The sequence below is a fragment of the Patagioenas fasciata genome, chromosome 1 (genome assembly GCF_037038585.1).
Source record: "Patagioenas fasciata isolate bPatFas1 chromosome 1, bPatFas1.hap1, whole genome shotgun sequence".
NCBI classification, from domain to species: Eukaryota; Metazoa; Chordata; class Aves; order Columbiformes; family Columbidae; genus Patagioenas; species Patagioenas fasciata.
This window is the reverse complement of record NC_092520.1, coordinates 72,277,297-72,296,260: the sequence shown is the minus strand read 5'-3', so window position 1 is coordinate 72,296,260 and position 18,964 is coordinate 72,277,297. Positions and strand designations below refer to the sequence as shown.

The window sequence follows — 18,964 nt, the reverse complement described above, 5'->3', positions numbered from 1 at the left end:
TTCCCACTGCTGAGTGCAGCAACCCAGCGAGGAGGGTGATTAGCAGCACGGATGAGAGTCCAAGACGACAGGAACTCCACTAAAATTCTTGGGGGTCATTAATAATCCGGAGTAGGAGAGCCAACTAGTGTTGAATGTGGCAAAAACAAACCTCCACTGCTTGGACTGACAAATAGAAAAAAAAAAAAAAAAAAATCCCTTTTCTGGCCCAGAAATAGCTTTGGATTTTTTTTTTTTTCAGTTGATAAACCAAACCAAATGGATAGACGTTATGTAGAACATAGAGCATCTGTTCCCAAACTGGATCAAGTAGTGGAAAGCTAAGACAGAAATGCTGCTGGTGTTATGGTACACGTCGAGTAAGCAATATGCCATGAAATTGCAGTCTGCTTTCTACTAATATTTAAATAGTAACAGTGCCCCATCACACTTCATATGCTTTACAAAGTCAATCTGTGTCTGTCCTATAGTGCTTAGAGATGATAGGTAAATTGGTGTTGGTGTATATTTTTGCTTTGTGTTGTAACAGGATGAGATGACTGGCCCCACCCTGGAGCTCCAGCACCTTAGCATACCTGCTGTGCATAGACTCCATGTGGATGAGTGCTCAGAGTCCTCTCATGTTCCTTTTGAAGCCTTTTACACCAAGGACAAATTCTAGTAAGTCTGACGAGGAATGTGAATGAAACTCGTGATTGTTAAAGGCTTTTTCTATTTTAGCAATTAAACTGTAAGTTCTTAAAAAAACTAAACTTTATCTCTGCTTCCTTGTTTTGAAAGAGATAGGAGAAAATTGTAGTTTCAGTTGTCTCTGAAAACCTGAAGAAAACTGTTTTCTCGGACCAAATTGTTACTTAGCAGTGCATGAAGTCCACAGACTAGGCCACAAACAGACTAATTAAAAGATATGGAGTAACTGAGCATTTTTTTTGCTGGGCAATACTCAGTCCTTGGCTGAAAAGCTACCAAATAAAAGGCAAGCACACCACTCCTGAAATGTGTCAGTCTTGCAGCTCTGAATGCTCATTCTGTGTTTGAATTTCTAGCTGTGATAGAATTCTACCACTGTGGACAGGCGTCTTGAGCTGTAAAAGGGGAGGCCTTGAGAGACAGCAGAAATATTAATGGTACAGGCAGAATTTAGACCCAGTGGTTTCTGCAGTACATGGCACTGTGGTCCAACATGGGCTGCTGTAGGCTTGAGATACTCTGTTAAAGAGGCAGTTGGCAGTGTCCTCCAGGGCCTTGTTTTCTTCTGTTTTTCAAGCCTGCCTTACTTCTTTCTTTTAGCAAGTGAAAAACTGCATGTTAACTGATAACAAATATTGGTAGATTTGTATACAGAGCTGGTTTGTTGTTGTGGTTTTGTTTTTTAATAAGAATTTTAAGAGTCTTTTGTCTCTGCCTTGGAGTGCAAAGGTATGAAAGAAATTAAGTTCATTAAATCCTTTTCAGTGTGTTAGAAGATGAATCATCAAATGAGTTAGATGGAGAGGTTTGAAGGAGAGGTTGTTTGGTTTTGCTTTTAAGACTTTGAGATCACCTAAGTAACAACGTTTCAGCTCTTTCACGAGAGCTGAAACATCTTCAAAAAGGGCAAAGAACTTAACTGAAAGCAAAGCACTCAGTTATGTGCTTTCCAGCACTAATTTTCAGAATATAGCCTTGCAAGTGATGATGAACTACATTTGGCACTTTTGTTGGCAAAGGATTTCAGCAATTTAACCAACTCTGTTTAAAAAAAAAACCCAAACTTTCTGATCCTATGTTCACAAATCATCCTGGCTAAGATATTGCCTCTCTTCATACTAGTCTCGTAGTCGCTACATTAATTTTATAGAAAGAAATATTTTGGAAATAACTTTTTATTGTAGTGAAAATAAGATACCATTATGTTCATATGTATACACACACACAAAGATTCACTGTATATACACTGAAATAATTCATACTCAGCGTAACCAAGACTCTCCTCAGTTTGTGCACAGCAAAGAGTAGGATACCTTTAAAATGTGCCTGATCCCAGCTGCCCTCCAGTGCTGCACTTAGCAGGAGCAGCAGGGACGCTCCCAGGGCTGGCAGCCCAGCTGCACAGAAACAAGTCACAAGCTGATGCTTGCCCTGAGTCCTGTATTTCTCTGTGTTGTACCTGTACCACAATCACAAGGCTCTGATGTAACAGGAAGGCTCAGCTGTGCTGCTGCGGGGACAGGAGGGACTGGGCTGTGCTTCAGAAACTCTGGGCCAGCTGCTCTGAGAGCCCTTGGGTCACCCAGCACAATGGGAGCCTCTGTCTCATGACAGGTGGTCACAACACTATTCAGCAGCACCATACGACTCTTGTGTGGTTTCTGTGAGCATTTGACAGATTTGTGGTTCTGATACCCATTCCCTGCCACTCAAGGCAAGAAGACACTACACAAGTGACCCAGTGAGGTTCTGCAGAACACACAGAAGAATTGCATTGAAATATTCACTTGTTTAGCTAAGCTGCCTGTAAGTAAGTAATCCTCACTATAGTTTATCTCTAAAAAGCATCAGGTGGCTGTTGGCACATGTGGGCCAAGAACTACAGACTTCATAAAAAACACGGATAACTTGGCCTTGTTTGCTGGCAGAAACTAATGTCAGACTATGAGTGCCCTAACCCAGACAGTGGTGGGAATACCTTGAGCAAGAGACACTGGGTGACTGAACACCTTAACATGCAGTCAGAACTCTCTGTGTTGCTTGAAGATAAAACTCTGATTCTGTACCTCAGAGGCCCCCGTCTCAATTCAGTTGTTTAGAAATGCTTCAGGCTGACTTCTCCTTAAACAGGAATTCTACACTGACTTCCACTAAGCCAAGAATAATCTCCTTTTTTCCCTTCCCCGTAGGAAAGTGCTGCCATCCCTAATATGCATGCACTTAAATACCACAGCCTGATTTTGAAACAGAGCTCATAGCAGGCTACTGCCCAGTTCAGTAAAGAAAATTCAAATATTAGTTGGCTGAACTCAACACTGAGTAAACACTAAATGTATTTTTTAAAAGGATGGTCGCAAATGCCACTGTAGGATTTAATCATTAAACTATTCATCTTTCTATTTCAACAATTAAATCCATTATGAAATTAAGCTAATAGGGAAATACACAACAAAAAATAATACATATAAACTTAAAATATTGAAGAAATTGTCTACATACAAAAAAGAAAAGTCAATGTTAGTCACTTAAGCTTCACAGAACTTTTGCACGCTAGAAGCCCCTTTGTGCCCCAGCTTGTGTAGCTGTTGGGAACAGCTGGAAAACCACCCACCGTGGCTTCCAGAGCACCACGCTGTGCTGCAGAAGCACTGAGCCCCTGGCTGAGGCGTCACGTGCCATCCCTGACAGGCAGGAGTGATGCTCACTGTTGCGGGGAGCCTTTGGGGGGCCGGAAGGCTCAGTGCTATCCTCTGTTTTGCTAATGCCACACAACAAAATGTCCATCAGGTGTCTGTACACAATTTTTTTTTTTTTCTGGTGAGGTTTTGTTCGTGTTTATAATAGGAATTATTTCAAAAAATCCTAATGTCATTCTAGCACAATAGTGCTCCCCTACAAATCTTCTGTGTGCAAACCAAATATTTCTTTCTACTCGTGCTTTATACCTGTGAAATTGCTACAGTAGCCTCCAGTGAGGGGACAAATGCCAGACAGGGATTTTAAACGCGCATTTTATTTTGGTTGTGCATGTCTCTTCTCTTACCTGAGGAGACTTTTTTTGCCTTGGTATACAAACTTTCACTGTCCATTTCAGAGTTAAAGAAAAATGAACTTTCATAACCTCTGCCACTTCTGATCACCTCTTAAAAATGTCACTTTACACAGAAAAGCCAGAAGTAATTGAGATAAACAGACATCTGTACATTTTAGCCATTCATTTAGAAAACATCTGTATCCATCCATGCAATGTTAAGACTATAAGTAACTTTGCAGTTACATCTGAGCCCATTGCTATGGCAACAGGGTAGTCTTTATCTCCCACATGCATTCTACCAATTTCTTTTTCTCTTATAGCAGCTTCCTGAAATGAAAAACAGAAAAGCAATGATTAAGTTAGTCTCTTTCAAACATTGGATTCGGGGCTTATATGAGGCAGCCCTTACTACTTTCCAGCTGTGGAAAATTTAGACACTGATCCTTTTCAAGATGAAAACATGAACAACTGACATGGAAAAATGTGAACTGCTGTTATTTTCAATTAAAAAAAGAGTATAGCTGATGATCTTGGAATGCAACGTTTTTGCTACTGTAGCTATATTTAACAGGATATCAAGGAGTTGTACTACAGTATCTTTCAAACTAGCACAGCTGTAATTTGCTGCTTGCCACAGTGTAAGTACAGTTGGTAGGACTGCGTTTGCTAATAATTAATTCCTTGATGGTCTTTTTCTTCGGAAATTTTCATCTAAGCATGCAGATTGGGTTAATTGTTTGGAATTGTAAGCTTTCTATTGTGGTAGGTGCCCACTACACTAGACAGGATTGTACTAGTGCCAAGTCTTAAGAATTCAAGATAAACCAACATGTTTTTTAAATTCCTATTTTAAATAGAACACCAGGCAATACTCACTACAGCAGAAGAGTTAAGAAGGTTCTATATGTTATTTTAAGGACCTAAATTGATGTCAGTGCTTCTCTGACACCCAGTAACTTTGGGATTCCTCTTCACTGCTTTTAACATACCTTCTAGTGCTATCCACTTTTGACACTGATTACTTTAAGTACTTTAAAAGGGTTGAACATCTTCAGAAATAATGTTGAAATCTTAACCTTTACCATGAGCCAGAAATGTGCCCTTGTAGCCAAGAAGGCCAATGGTAAATGGGGTGCATTAGGAAGAGTGTGACCAGCAGGTCAAGGGAGGATTTCCTCCTCCTCTGCTCTGCCCTGGTGAGGCTACATCGTGAGTACTGCATCCAGTTCTGGGTTCCCCAGCTTAAGAAAGACAAACTACTACTGGAGGGAGTCCTTTATGAGGAAAGACAGAGAGCTGGGTCTGTTCAGCCTGGAGAAGAGAAGGCTGAGAGAAGATCTCATCAGTGCTTATAAATATCTCAAGGGTCGATGTCAAGAAGATGGGACCAGACTCCTTTCAGTAATGCCCAACACTAGGATGAGGGGCAACAGGCACAGACTGAAGAACAGGAGGTTCCATCTGAGTATGAGGAGAAACTTCTTTACTTTGAGGGTGCCAGAGCCCTGGAACAGACTGCCCAGAGAGGTTGTGGAGTCTCCTTCTCTGGAGACATTCAAAACCTGCCTGGACGCATTCCTGTGGGATCTGCTCTGGTTGAACCTGCTCTAGCAGGTGAGTTGGACTAGATCATTTCCAGAGGTCCCTTCCGACCCCAACCATTCTGTGATTCTGTGTAACCTCTAGCATCCCAGCATTTCTAGACCCTTCATATGAAAAACACAGTAAAGGCCACAAGAGGAAACATCAAAGGAGTTATCCAGACAAGACATTTCACTCACATTTGATGCTGCCTAACAAATTCTGCAAATTGACGGTCTTTAGCGTAGAGCTCTATAATTCGAATTCTGTCCTGAATTTCCTAGAATACAAGAAACACAATTGTAAGTACATAACAGAGATTAGAATACTACTAATATTAGAGAAGAGAAATAAAAATACTGCTGAAATAACTAATTTCTGTGTTTGGGGAAATTAAACTCTTATGCTTTGCTGCTTCAAGGAGTATAGCTTGAAATTGGGTATACCAATACTAAAATTCTTTATGTTGTTGTTGTTTTTTTTTGTTTTGTTTTGGTTTGGTTTTTTAAGTGAAGCATTTCAATGGAGTCCAGCAATACTTTACTTTAAAATCAAAACCAGGGGTTGGACAGAGTGTGGCATTTCAACAGGCTTTAACAAAACCATTTATCTTTTATAGATACTTGGCCTACAATCCCAGCTGCAGGCTGGGTTCACACCTCTCACAGTTGCTCAAGGATTTGTGGTTAGTTCTTGGTTGTAAATCCCTTTCTCTTTAGCTTTCTAGAGTAAACCCTTGATACTGTGTATACAGGAAGGAAGGAGAAGGATGTGATCTAACTTGCAGGTTACAGAAAGACCTAAACTTAAAAAAAAAAAAAAAAAAAAATAGCAAACACTGTAAAAAGGCCTGGATGTGCCAAGTTTTAACTGTATAACTACTCTTACATGAGGTAATTGGTATTAAAAGCTAAAGGCTGTGTCAAGCAATATAGCAGTAAACCTCCCCAACTCCCAGTCAGCTCCTTCATCATATGAAATTCATTACAGGTCAGAACACACCCATTCCTTTCTCTATACCTTAAGAGCAAGCAGACAAAGAAATCCTTACTCTCTTCTCTTAAATAAATGCAAGAGCCATAGTTGCAACTCATTTATCCAGTGCACAGATGCTGGGGAAAGACTGGGCCCACCTCTCAGGTTACAGGTGCATAATAAGCTTATTGTTCACATGATGTTTCTGTGCCACTGTGAAAACAAGGCCATTTACCTCCTTAGTAAGCTCACTGTTTTCATAAATGTGCCTGATCTCTTCACTGCTGTAGTCTGTGGATGTCTCTGCACTGGTAGAACTGTAGGATGTTAGCTGAGGGTATCTCCGGTAATAATGGCTGTAGCCAGTCGTATCACTTTCATACATGGGGTTGTATTTAACTGCGTTCTCAATGGAGGAGAGGCTGTCACCCTGCCTGGGGGAGCAATAAACAAACTGTGAGCTTCTCTGCAGCCTGGAAGGGCAGCAGATAGAGTAAGGATGGCTGGCATTTGGAGGCACCTGTTGCTTGTTGACTGTGTGATATGAGATTTACAACAGCATTATCCTTATTGTAGCAGATGTGTTTTAAAATATTAGATGGTGTCACTTACCCCTGAGAGTCCTCAGTGTCACTTTTTGTGTACTGGTCTCGAAGGGTCCTGGCCAAGAAGAAGATGACAGCAGATGCCACAAGAAGGAATCCTGCCACAGAAGCAATTGCAATACCCACAACCAGTGGCTCAGACACATATTCTTCACAGTGCTCCCCTCTGTACCACCAGTTCTCTCCCACACGACACCTGCAACAAAGAAACATGGGGAAATTAGACACCAGTAAAAGCTTTGATTAATGCAAACATATTTAACTTTGTTAGGACATGCCCTCAGTTAACTCACCTCAATAAATTCCATTGCATGTTCAAGCATCAACTTTTTTAATCATTGTTGTTGTGAACAGCCATTTGGTATGGAATCATAGACTAGTTTGGCTTGGAAAGGATCTTTAGAGGTCATCTAGTTCAACCCCCCTGCAATCAGCAGGGACATCTTCAACTAGATCAGGTTGCTCAGAGCTCCATCCAGCCTGGCCTTGAATGTCTTGAGGGATGGGGCATCTACCACCTCTCTGGGAAATCTGTGCCAGTGTTTCACCACTTTTATTACAAAAAATTTCTTCCTCATGTCTAGTTTGAATCTCCACTCTTTTAGTTTAAAACCATTACCCCTTGTCCTATCGCACAGGCCCTGCTAAAAAGTCTGTCCCCATCTTTCTTATAGGCCCCTTTCAGCACTGAAAGGCCACAGTAAGGTCTCCTCAGAGCCTTCTCTTTCCCAGGCTGAACAACCCTAGTTACTGAATTGAATGATGATAGATAAAATAATAAAAGAATAATGCATTTGTGGTGGGAAAAGCCTGTGTTTTTTGCAATTTAGAGTATCCTGTGATGCATTAAAATGGTGGAAGGTGTTTAGACTAAGTAAAAAGTTATGCCTTGATTGAACCTTGCACATGACACTGTAAAGGTAGAGAGCAGTTGTCTTGATCATCTTGTAATGTAAATACAAATGAAGGTGTGTTAAACAAGCGGAATGTTTATAGTGTGGTGAACTCTACAATGGTTAGTTATATAAATACATAAAATAAATCACTTGAAAGATATGTGCATCCAAGAGTGCCTCTTTGGAATAGTTGCCCAAAGCAGCATTCAGTATTTCTGCCTTGCTCTGGTTTTGAACATGAGAACTTTAATGTTAATACTGACTTTAAATATACCAGTAAAAAAAACAAATATTTGCATAATGAGTGTTTGGGAGTTCTTGCTATAAACTGTAAGACATATGACCACCAAAAGCAATGAACCATATTAATAAGAAACATCAGTAAATTAAGTTTTCTAACATAAATCTCTGAAATAGTTTCTGAAAGTAGTATGCAATACTTTATATTTTTCAAAAAGTTCTTAATAAATGCTTGCTGAAGCATGCTTGAGTTCTTATGCTTCTAATTTAAATTATTATACAAATATGGTAAGGTTTATAGTTCATATGTGATAGTACCCATTTTTGTAGCTTTGAAAACATTATTTCTCCTGTTAACTGCTAGGACTCTAATACTGACTTCAGGGAAGTTCTAGGTAAGCCTTAAAAAAGATCACACGAAGTAACATAAATAATAGCTATTAGTAGAAACATTTTTTTTTTTCTGTAAAGTCTCCTACCTTTTTGTTGATAGGTATATATTTTTTTTTTTTAAAAAACAGACTGTTACATTGCTTGAAAAGGAAAAAATTAAGTGCAGTGTCAGAGGGAGCATGGATTTGTCTTTTTTGCATCTGTATCTTTTGTAAAGCAAAAATTTGAACCAGGGGGCCTATGCCTTGAGCTTTTTATGAACCATACATGATTTTGTACAAATGGCCAATTATATACTTTTATGACTTTTTCTTAACCAAGAGCAGTATTTGTTAATATATTTATGCTGCAAGGATATGTCTTTCAGATATTAATTTTTGTGATGGAATTAACTCTTACATGCTTCATGACATGATCTAATACTTTGCTACTTAAGAAAACCTCTGGAGAGAAATTCTGCCCCAAAGTTCAATGAAGGTGATTTGAACAACTGAGTATGTTCCATTACACGATTTTCCCTAATTAGTTTTATTTCCTGATGCTTCCAATCTATTAAAGAAATGTGTTACTGTCTCATTTCCAATAAACACATAGGAAAACTAATGTTAATATTCGGACCTCCACTTGGCAGCATAACATCAACGATAAATGATTATCATCTTGCTTGTTACGTATTATCTTACACAATTTTGCACAAATCTTGTCAAATGCTACAAGAGAAGAGACAATAAGGACTTTTCATACAGGAATCACACACTTCAAAGAGCAGGATGACGTACCTACAGATGGCCCCTTGCCCAGGGCTTATGTCACACTTCCCATCATTCAGGCAGAAGTTTGGTTGCAGATCACAAATGCTGTTGCACGGCAGCCCATCAATGCTTAGGTAGCCAGGATTGCAGACACACTCAGCTTCCCCGCTCCAGCGATTTACTAAGCACTCGGAGAACTCATTGCAGGCCTGGAACTTGCAAGGGTCTGCTTGCTCACCTGAGAACACACAAAGCAGAAAATATTAATGATACAGGAGAACCTTAACTGAGGCAAACTGCTGGCTGCCTGCTGCCATTTTCTCTAATGGTCTCTTAGATAACCCACAAGAAGCCGGTATGTGAGTTTCGAGTGTAACAAAAGGGTCTGCTAAGGTGAATAAGAGCTTGGAAGTGTTGTTCATTTCTGTCTTCACAGTGCATGTCAGTGGTGTGGCTAAGACCACCCAACAAGCCAATCGAAAAAGCAAGAATAAAGTGTTATTTTTCTTAGTGGAATGTACAGGACCTCAGATGTTCTCTTGTCTGCTGGAACTATATTTTGCAAATGAGTAAAACACAGCTGATCTTCAGTATTTCTTGTTACAGAAAATCAATGCAGTATAAAGGAAAGGGCAAGGGGTCTTCAAACACTCAGCATCTACTGTGGGGTGATTTGCCTTTGCAAGGAACACAAGCATTTATGGTATCTCTACTTGGCTAACTTGGACTGGGAAAAAGCTTTCTCCCTGTATCAGAGGAGCAAACTAAGAAGGCCTGTAACTTTTGCATGCAAGCAAGACCTTACTACAAGAGCAAGGCAGCAGCACCTGTGCAGATGCCTACCTGGCAGCTGCACTACCACCTGTGGGAAAGATCACATGCACCACTGTTTTCACTGACCAACCTTCCCCCTCACTGTCCAGTGAAAGCACAGCAGTATTATATAGAGTATTACACAAGCCGGTTTTGTGCCCATATTTCTATAAGAGGCCCATATAGTTCACCCACTTCAGGTCTCACTTTGATTTTTGTCTCTAGTCCCTTGACAGATTTTTTGTTTGTTTGAACTCTGTAAAAGACTGTCTTTCTAAAGCCCAGCCTATGAAAAGCAGCAGGCAGTCTCTGAGCTGCTGGGATCCTTAGTAAGTTCTTAAAGCAGAAGTTGCTCTAAATCCCTTGCTCCAAACTGCATTTTCCTGCCATCCGTACCTGATTCCACATCCAGGGAGTATTTATCAATGGCCAGGTTCATGGTGTGATATGCGGTGTTGCAGAAGTCTTTCAGGATCAAGTACACAGCGTTGGTGACGTTCCGAGGCACAGGTTTGGCAAATTTCATTCGACTGTTCACCACGATGCTGCCATTTCTGAAGTTCAGGATTTCCAGATTCTGGAAGCCCGTCAGATTTGACTGAAGGTAGGGCACCAGCTGCAACACAGGGGACGTGACAAAAAAGCTGAATCTTTGAATCTCTACTCAAGCCAGTTGCACTGTTATTGCTTCAGACAGCAAGAGCGATTTATTTTATCGAAATCCCGCAGCAAGGGCATTAAAACTTTACCCAGTGGAGGCTCATGCTGGCAGCTTGCCAGGACCCTGAGTACTTCAGACAGCTCTTAAGAGTACACCAATTTTCAGGCAGTTTCCAAAAATCTACGATTCCGAAATATAGTTCTTGGGGCATACATGGTGCTCCCCCTTGATGTAAGCACCTGGCACACTTGCTGTTTCACAGGGTATTTCCTTTGAGCATGTCCCCCTTCCCTCTCTCTTTTACTCCCTTCATCTTCCACAACAAAATATTCATTTCAGTAAGGAGAGGGAAATTTCCCAGTTAAAAGTTGACAGTTTTTGTTGTATAACTCCTGTGAGGCTTTGCTAGCCATCAATTTAGGAACAGCTTAGTTCCTGGAACTACCTTGTATTTAGGATGACTTGAATGTGTTGCAGAAAAGCTACCGTGTCATAGCCTCCATTTATTTACTTTCTCCTTATAGGCTAAATGCAGAGCACTCTAGAAGCAAGTAAGGGGCTCATTGTAGTGACTTCAGCTGCACTGCTACATTTATTGACACCAGCTGAGCATCTGGCCCACAGGGTTAAAAAGTTACACTTTGGAGAGACTACTGACTGAATAAAAGACAAACACCACACCCTACCCCACCCCTTTCCAGACAGAATTTTCCCATGGAGATAACACAGTATCTCTAAACACCAGTCTTGAGCTGCTCTCTGCAAAAGAGAGCCAACAAACTATTATTTACCAACAATTTTTGTCAATCTGGCAGTGGACACTGAACATAGAAGTGATCCTTACCAGTTCCAAGAATCGCTGTTCCAGCGCTTTGTACTCAGGGGAGTTTTTATTAAACAGATCCTCTGAAAACATCATGTTGGTAACCCGAAGACTGAAAAACACAACTAGAGCTCGTGATGGGATGGGAGTACTACTGCGATTTTCATGTGTGGCCCACGCCACGCTGGCCATCTCTGTGGACTGGACACGAGTTGTTAGCTCCACGTGACTTTCAGTCATGCTCCTTCCCCCGTCAGTCAGCTCAGGAGAAAAGTGGACAGTGCTCACACGATCCAGGTCCACTGAAACGTCCAGGACTCTTGTTGTTCCATCTCCCAGCTTTGTTGAGGTAGCTACAGATGATGACACTGTGGATCCCACAGGAGGGAGGTGGGACAGAAGCTCAGTGCTTGTTTCTACACTCACTGTTACATGAGGGTTCATAGCAGTGCTGAAGCTCATGGAACCACGCATGTCATGGCCTGTACCACCCTGTACGGTAAAGCCATCTAGAACAGTGGTCTGATCTAGTACAGGAGGAGCTGCAGTTGTAACTTGAGTGGCAGTTGGCATTGCTGATTGCACTGTCTGATCTAATGAGTTTTCTAGTGCTCTGTCAGTAGGCCAAATATCAGCTGGTTTCTTCACTGCTGATCCAGTAGTGTCTTGGCCTGCCAATGATGAATCTAGGGTTTGCTGCTCTTCTGTGGAAGTATCAGGGTTTACCATGGAAGGATCTGCAGTCAGAATAGTTTCTGAAGAGCTTGTGTCCAAGTGGCCTATTGTAGCAGCTTCAGTTACATCTGTCTGCCCTACTGTGACTATTTCTTCTACCATTGTCCTGTCTTCCTTTTGGTGTTCAACTGCTTCAGAAATGATGTCCTGACCTAAACTGGACTCTTCAGGTTGCTCCACACTGACAGTCCCTGTAGATGTAAGGAGGCTATCTTCCACAGGCAGACCTGTATTGTGTGGTGAGACAGGTGCCTCTCCAGTTGGCATGTCTACAAAGAAATGGTCCACTGAAGGCTCCGAAACAAAGGATGGTTTAACAAAAGAAGAATCATACATGCTAAATGTTTCTGTTTGTGTAGATGGTTCCACAGATGATGGCTGTTCTGTCTGTAACAGAGGTACCTGCTGAGTTGTAGTCTCTGGAAAGACAAATATTTCAGACTCATCAAGGAAATCTTCTTTTATATTGGCGAAACCTTCATTCTCATCTTTGGAAGGACCATCATCTAATTTGTTACCAGAGTTAAGGATATAGTCTAAGATCATGCCTTCAGGAATATCCTCAGTTCTGATTAACAAAGACCCATTGTCATCTTCAAGCCAGCTATCATGACTAGGGTAGAAAACTGGTTCCAGTGTTGCTTCTTCCCAAGGCCAAATATTTGGTTCAATTTCTTTTCCTGAACCGTCAAAAGCTGAACCAGACCCCTCATCATATATAACTCTACCTCCAAGATATATATCAGTTTCATCTTCCACAGGGTGTACTTCTAAGGGCAAAGGAATTTCTTCCACAGACGTATGCAACACAGAGTCCGCATTGTTACTGTCTGCAGGACTGCCCTGAGTTACATCTTCCTTCTCAGCAGATACTGTTTCTTTAATATCAGTCTCTATGACTGATGAAGAGGCCACTGTTGGTGCAGAAAGCAGAGGAACTGCATAATCATCTGTAGATGGAGGTTCTTCAGGCACAAGGTGAGGAGGACTTGAAGGCAAAAGAAATTCTTCAGATAGTCCAGTATCTTCAAACACTAAAAATGAAAACAAATTTCCAATTAGTTGTTGTTTATGATAAAAGGTGTCAAATTCCATTCATTTTATTGCTTGTAGATCTGTATTCAGCATGTTTGCCATGATATATCCTGGCCTTTGTATGCCAAAGTCAGAGGACCCCTGTTGACAAAACCCACTTTTCATTCAGATATTCTGTGGGCCAAGTCAAGACTGCAGAGTAAGCAGTAAAGCAATAACTGTGTGACACATCCTTAGGGTAGTCACTCTGCTTCAGAGATCAGTTATCACCCAAACATGCCCTATACGAAAATACTTCTGTACAATTAAACAAGTTTCATGTGTGTACCATTTCCTGAAGGGATAAACAGGCATAATTGGCTGTCACAACCATTTTTACATTAGCATATTGTTCTTGGATACACATATACAGGAAAGGTAAAAACTATCAGAGAAGCATATACAAACTTTTAGACCTTTCTGAAAAGTCATTTTGGTGAACTATACCTTTGGTGACTATGAGGAAACACTGGCATCCAAATTAAGCTTCAGTTAATGTCATTAACTTACCATCTAAAGAATTGGAGGCTGGAAGCCATTCCAGAGTGTCCACAGAATCATGCTCTAACACTGGTGCAGTGACCAAACGAGGAGTCCGATTCCCATCCTCTAAATTCAGCCCATCAGGCAAAGAAGTGACGTCAGCCTCTGAGGAGAGCAGAGCTTCAGGTGCCAAACTGGCCCGAGAGTCCAGATTTTCTGGGCTTGGCCAGATTTCGTTGTCGTTGGACTGTTCACTCTCTGAAGTGGAATCTGGTTTGATGAAATCAAAGGGCAAGGTATTGCTGACAGTTGACTCATCTGCTGAAGGCCGTTCAGCTAAAAAGGTGCTGTCCTGGAACATAAACTCACTATTAATATTTTGACTATTACAGGGGAAGCATTGGCTGTCCACCTTGGGCTGAGCACATAGAGGGTATCAGCAGCAGCCAACAGCAAAATCTGGTATTGCTGCCTCCTGCCTCTGTGACAAAGTAATGCACAGAAGCAGGAGGGGCCAAGCTGTGAGGACTGACAAATATATACCCTTTGCTAATCATGTGCAATGTATACGTAAAATGCACATCACAGTGACATACATTTCATGTCTGGTCATGTCCACTAGAAAGGGAACAAAGCCATTCAGATTCTTTGGAGTTCAGCTTCAATTAGAGATTTACCATCCATAACCACCCCATCTCCTTTCAGAAAAGACTGAAAAAAAAAAAAGGATCTGTCCATTTCTAATTAAGCCAAAGAGAAATGTAGTGCCTGCCTTCCTAAAGCACAAAGAGGTCTTAGCAGCTGTCATTGATCAGCTACAGAATCAATACAGTAATATCATAGTTAGTATGATCTACTACCACAGTGTCTCATGAGATAATTATATTAGGAAAAACCAATGAAGAGCTTAAGTTATTTGGTCAAGGCTACAAAAGGAAGCTAAAAGTCTAAAACCCAGGAATCAGTGCTTCACGTGGATATCAGTGCTGTGCAATAGTCCCAGGAAGACAAAAAATAACCTTGGAGTATGAAAAACTGCCAAACGCTTTCAAGAAGCAGCAGCTAACTAAGAACTAACCAGCTGCTGATGGTGACTAGCAAAGTTAAGTGGGCAGTGAACACAGGTTTCTGTGATATGTATTACAATTCAAAACCATTGTAACTACTTCTGTAACTCACCATTCCTGTCTAATCTTTTTCTTTTACTTGACCAGCATGAGTAACAAGGAGAGTCCAAATACTTGACAATTTGAAATTTTACTTCTGGTTAAAATGTGAGGGAATTAAATTTTCAACTTCATTCAAGCTGCATTTGAATGCTTTGGAAACAAGCCAGTTAAGGTATTCTTCCTTAATTATTTGTCTACCTGTATTGATCACATTTTTATAGCCAGTTGTTATGCCACCAGAGTCTCCTCACATTTTTGAATTATATGGTAACAAAGACATGTGTTCCAGCAATTATCTTTTTTGGCAAAATTGACCACTATAAATAAAGCTGTAAAAAAAGTTACTGTGCAAGACTAGAAACAAATGACACATATAAATTCCATAAAGAATGAATAATGACTCCCAGCAATAGCTTCTCAATACTTTTTTTTTTTTTCAAATGTGAACATTCAGTTGCCAGGGATTGCACTTCATCATTTATTTGAATGTGGATAGATGTTCCTATGACAACTAACATTATTCAAAGATTCTTGTTACAGTGCAATATATTATATTAACAAGTTTAATATCATATTGGCAAGTTCTGTTTTTTGCTAACGTCTTTTGAAAGGCTTACAAATATGACAGATGACTGCAAACACAGAACCCCCTCCCTGATTTTCCACTTTCTGCTGCCAGAAGGGCATTGTATTCAGCATGCTAGAGCATTCTACCTGTTACAGCTCAAAAGAAATAACAAGAAAATACAGATTTCAAAAACTAGACTTGATATTTTTTCTTCACTTTTTAAGAGATCTGTAAAACTCAAAGGAAAGAAGTAATGATTAGTTGGTACGATCTACTCGCAATTAGATGGTGAAGTCATGATAGTCCCACATTATGTCATGACTATGTATGATAATACAAATCCAACTTATTCTCAAATCAGTTAGGAAAAATAATAGCAAAAATCTTTTTCATAGGAAGCAGTTCAACTTAACAGTACCTACTTGAACCATAAAGGTTTGACATCTATGGAACCAAATGACTAATCATTTCAGCCTTGTTTACTGTTTAAGCATGTTTATGATTTTTCTGAAATTTATCTGAAATTACTTCCCAAATTATCTGTGTATTACAGATTGTACACAGCTGGTTTTTGGATATACTCAATATCTTTTACATAACTGGAGTTTTTGACTGAAGACATAGATGACATTATTATTCATAGTCCATGATTAGAAAATGTAACTTCCAGAAATTTTTCTTGCACATACTAGTCCCTAAAATGGGTTCAAAACTAGTGTAAAGCTACTTCTACTCTAAAATCTTCTTGCCTGCACATCTGCCAAAGTATCCACAGATAGAGTGTAAAGAGGGCAGAATTCTTTGTCTTACTAAAATAAACATCTGCAACATTTTAATCTAGTTAGATAGCCCTAGTAAAGAGAAAGCACTTTCCTGAAAGTTAAGTTCATGTTTATCCACACTATGTTTAAGCTATTTATGGCAAATCCATATGAATTTACATTTTAGATATCAGTTATTAGTTTTTAAAATGCAGGGAAAACTAGCATGAAACTAAGCATATTACACCGGTGACTGTTCTAACAAGAATATTTGGGTTCTGTGAAGTCACTGAGAATTTTGCTTCCATAAAAATTTCAGAAGTTGGTTTGAAATTAGATGTGTCTATGTTCACAATATTATCTCATAATGAACTCAGTGAAAGCCTAGCATCAAGGATAGGTAGATTTGGATTTTATGGCATGAACTGAGCTCATGTCTGCATTACACAACAGAGTGCAGAGCAGAAACCTACTGGATAAATCCTTAAGCCCAAACAATGCTCCACTATTCAGAAATTCTAGCTCTTTGCAGAAGTAATTCACTCAATTAACTCAATCTCGGCCTTGCTGCTACCTCACTTGGTATCTCTGCATAAAGCCTCATTGTGTTGTACAGACATGGGGATACTAACACTACAGGTTAGTCTATGTCCTTGATTGTTCAAGAAGTAATCACATGAGATAATTATGATTTCAAAAGGGAAAAAAAAAAAGTAACCACTGGCTTTCATTTTTCTTTGTTTCCTTTGCTGGCATTAAAGGGATGGACATCACTTTAAAACTGAACTGAGAACTTTCAGTGAAAGCAATATGATAATAAAAGAAGCATATGAAACTGACCGTTTTATCTCTTCTAGCTGCCAGCTTTACTGCTTACATCTGTTTCTTGCTTTCCAAAGAAAGGTAGTATTGTGGGGACAATCATGTCTTTAGAGCAATTTACAGCTTAAACATTATGAAAGAATCAGACAAAGGAAGCCTAAGAAGCAAGACCTGGGTGGACAGCCAGGAACACGGTACTGCTATGTAATAGAAGATGATCACAGAAAATTGTTGTGCAACAGCTATCACATTATCAGATGAGAGATTTCACCAGAGCTTTTTCTCCAGTATATGGTGTGCTTTCATTACTACTGATTCTGCACGATCAACAGGATAGAGAAGCTCTGGGTGCTGGCAGTAATTCAGACTTGCTGAGTTAAGCTGTTCAAATGTGTTCAAAGGCCACTGCTCAGAACCATACTCACATCGAACTCTGGGCGTTCCAGCACAACTGGATGCTCCGTAATCCAGGATGGGTCATCTTCTGTCGGGTGTAGTATTTCTTTCACTGTGGAAATATAAATACTTGAGATATAAAGGTTGCAGTAGCAGTGTAAGGAAGCTGTTTTGGAAGACTGACTGAAAAACCCGCCCGCATCTCAGACTTGTGAGTAAAATCTTTTCAAAAAGTTTGCCAGAGAGATTTTGCTTCTGGAAACGCCCCCGGATCACTGACAGGAATAAACCAGCAATAAACCAGGTAATTCCTTTGTGCTGCTCAAGGCCAACACAGAGCTGCTAAGCTGATGGTCATCTTGGTACAAGATGCATCATGTGAAACACATTTCCCCTTCTATTCGTGTTAATTGTTGAAGTATTACTGAAATTGCGTATCACAAAGCTTGGTGTCAAAAAGAGGCTACTCTAATGCACTGAAACTGGGATACTACTGCTCCAGACTTAATCTGGTTAAAATCAGAAAAAAAACAAGCTACAACACAGTTGGTTTTGTTTTTTCTTTTCAATTATTCAGAGGAGAGCTGTATAATACACTCATCTCTGAGATTTATTTTATAAGATTCCAGATGTGTGTGGCCCATCAATGTGTCAAAATTAATACCCACCATTAGTAAGCTGGAGAGTGTTAGGGTCTAATGACAAGGAAGTGTTTTCAAGCAAGGCATTTTTCTGGAGGATTTCAGCAATATAATCTCGGAAATCACTAATGGTGTACACAACGGTTGGATTATCCTCTATGCCCATGAAGGAGTTGTCCTCCACCTTGTTGGAATGAAGGTTGATCAGGTCCCAGGTGGCATTGCTGATAGCTTTTCCATCAAATGTAACAGCATAGTGAACTTCCACCCCACTTCAGTTGTATAAAGAGAAAGAGAACACAGATGAAAGATGCAAAGTTTTCCATCATGTAGCAAACACTATGATATTTTTCCCCCAAAAATCTGTGTCCATACCCTTTTTTAAAAACAAAAATACATTGTTTTAAAGGATTTGAGATACAAAAAAATAATTCTTTTCACACTTGTGTCTGCCTGCCTGTGTTTTCCACCACTTCAGAGCTGTCAAGGAAAAGGCTACCAGAACCCACCATCTGGTCTGGTCCCAGCCCTGTGCTTCTACTAGTGAATGGTAGACAGACCACAAGCAGACCAAAACTTTGGCTTTCTGACAGCATTATTCATGGGCCCACCAGCATGCAGTGGTGTGAGTGACAATCTTAAGATAATGCAAATGATGGGAATGGCTCTGAGGTACCAAAACAGCCAGGAAAACCAGGCTGTATATAGGCAGCAATTCACAGGAGCAAGAGGGAGCCCTGATCACTCTCACTGTGCAGTGTCAACATGCTTGAAATAATGTCTTTAGTAGCTATAAAATAGTAATTAACAAAGTTTATAATTGGGAACATTTTTCTAGACTTATTTGGTCAT

General features: G+C 40.1%; 1 protein-coding gene across 3 annotated transcripts in view; it reads right to left on the bottom strand.

Moving 5' to 3' along the window:
- Positions 1-1,847: 1,847 nt before the first annotated feature.
- IMPG2 (interphotoreceptor matrix proteoglycan 2) overlaps positions 1,848-18,964 on the bottom strand; it is a 61,721-nt gene continuing 44,604 nt past the window's right edge. For all 3 annotated transcript variants that reach the window (XM_071808628.1, XM_071808627.1, XM_071808630.1), the window contains 10 exons: positions 18,140-18,384; positions 17,501-17,583; positions 13,783-14,107; positions 11,485-13,232; positions 10,376-10,595; positions 9,194-9,404; positions 6,893-7,081; positions 6,516-6,714; positions 5,506-5,585; positions 1,848-4,051 (listed from right to left, as the gene is read on the bottom strand). In XM_071808628.1, the coding sequence (XP_071664729.1) occupies positions 4,039-4,051; positions 5,506-5,585; positions 6,516-6,714; positions 6,893-7,081; positions 9,194-9,404; positions 10,376-10,595; positions 11,485-13,232; positions 13,783-14,107; positions 17,501-17,583; positions 18,140-18,384 (3,313 nt within the window). In that variant the 3' untranslated portion in view covers positions 1,848-4,038. The remainder of the gene's footprint in view (positions 4,052-5,505; positions 5,586-6,515; positions 6,715-6,892; positions 7,082-9,193; positions 9,405-10,375; positions 10,596-11,484; positions 13,233-13,782; positions 14,108-17,500; positions 17,584-18,139; positions 18,385-18,964) is intronic.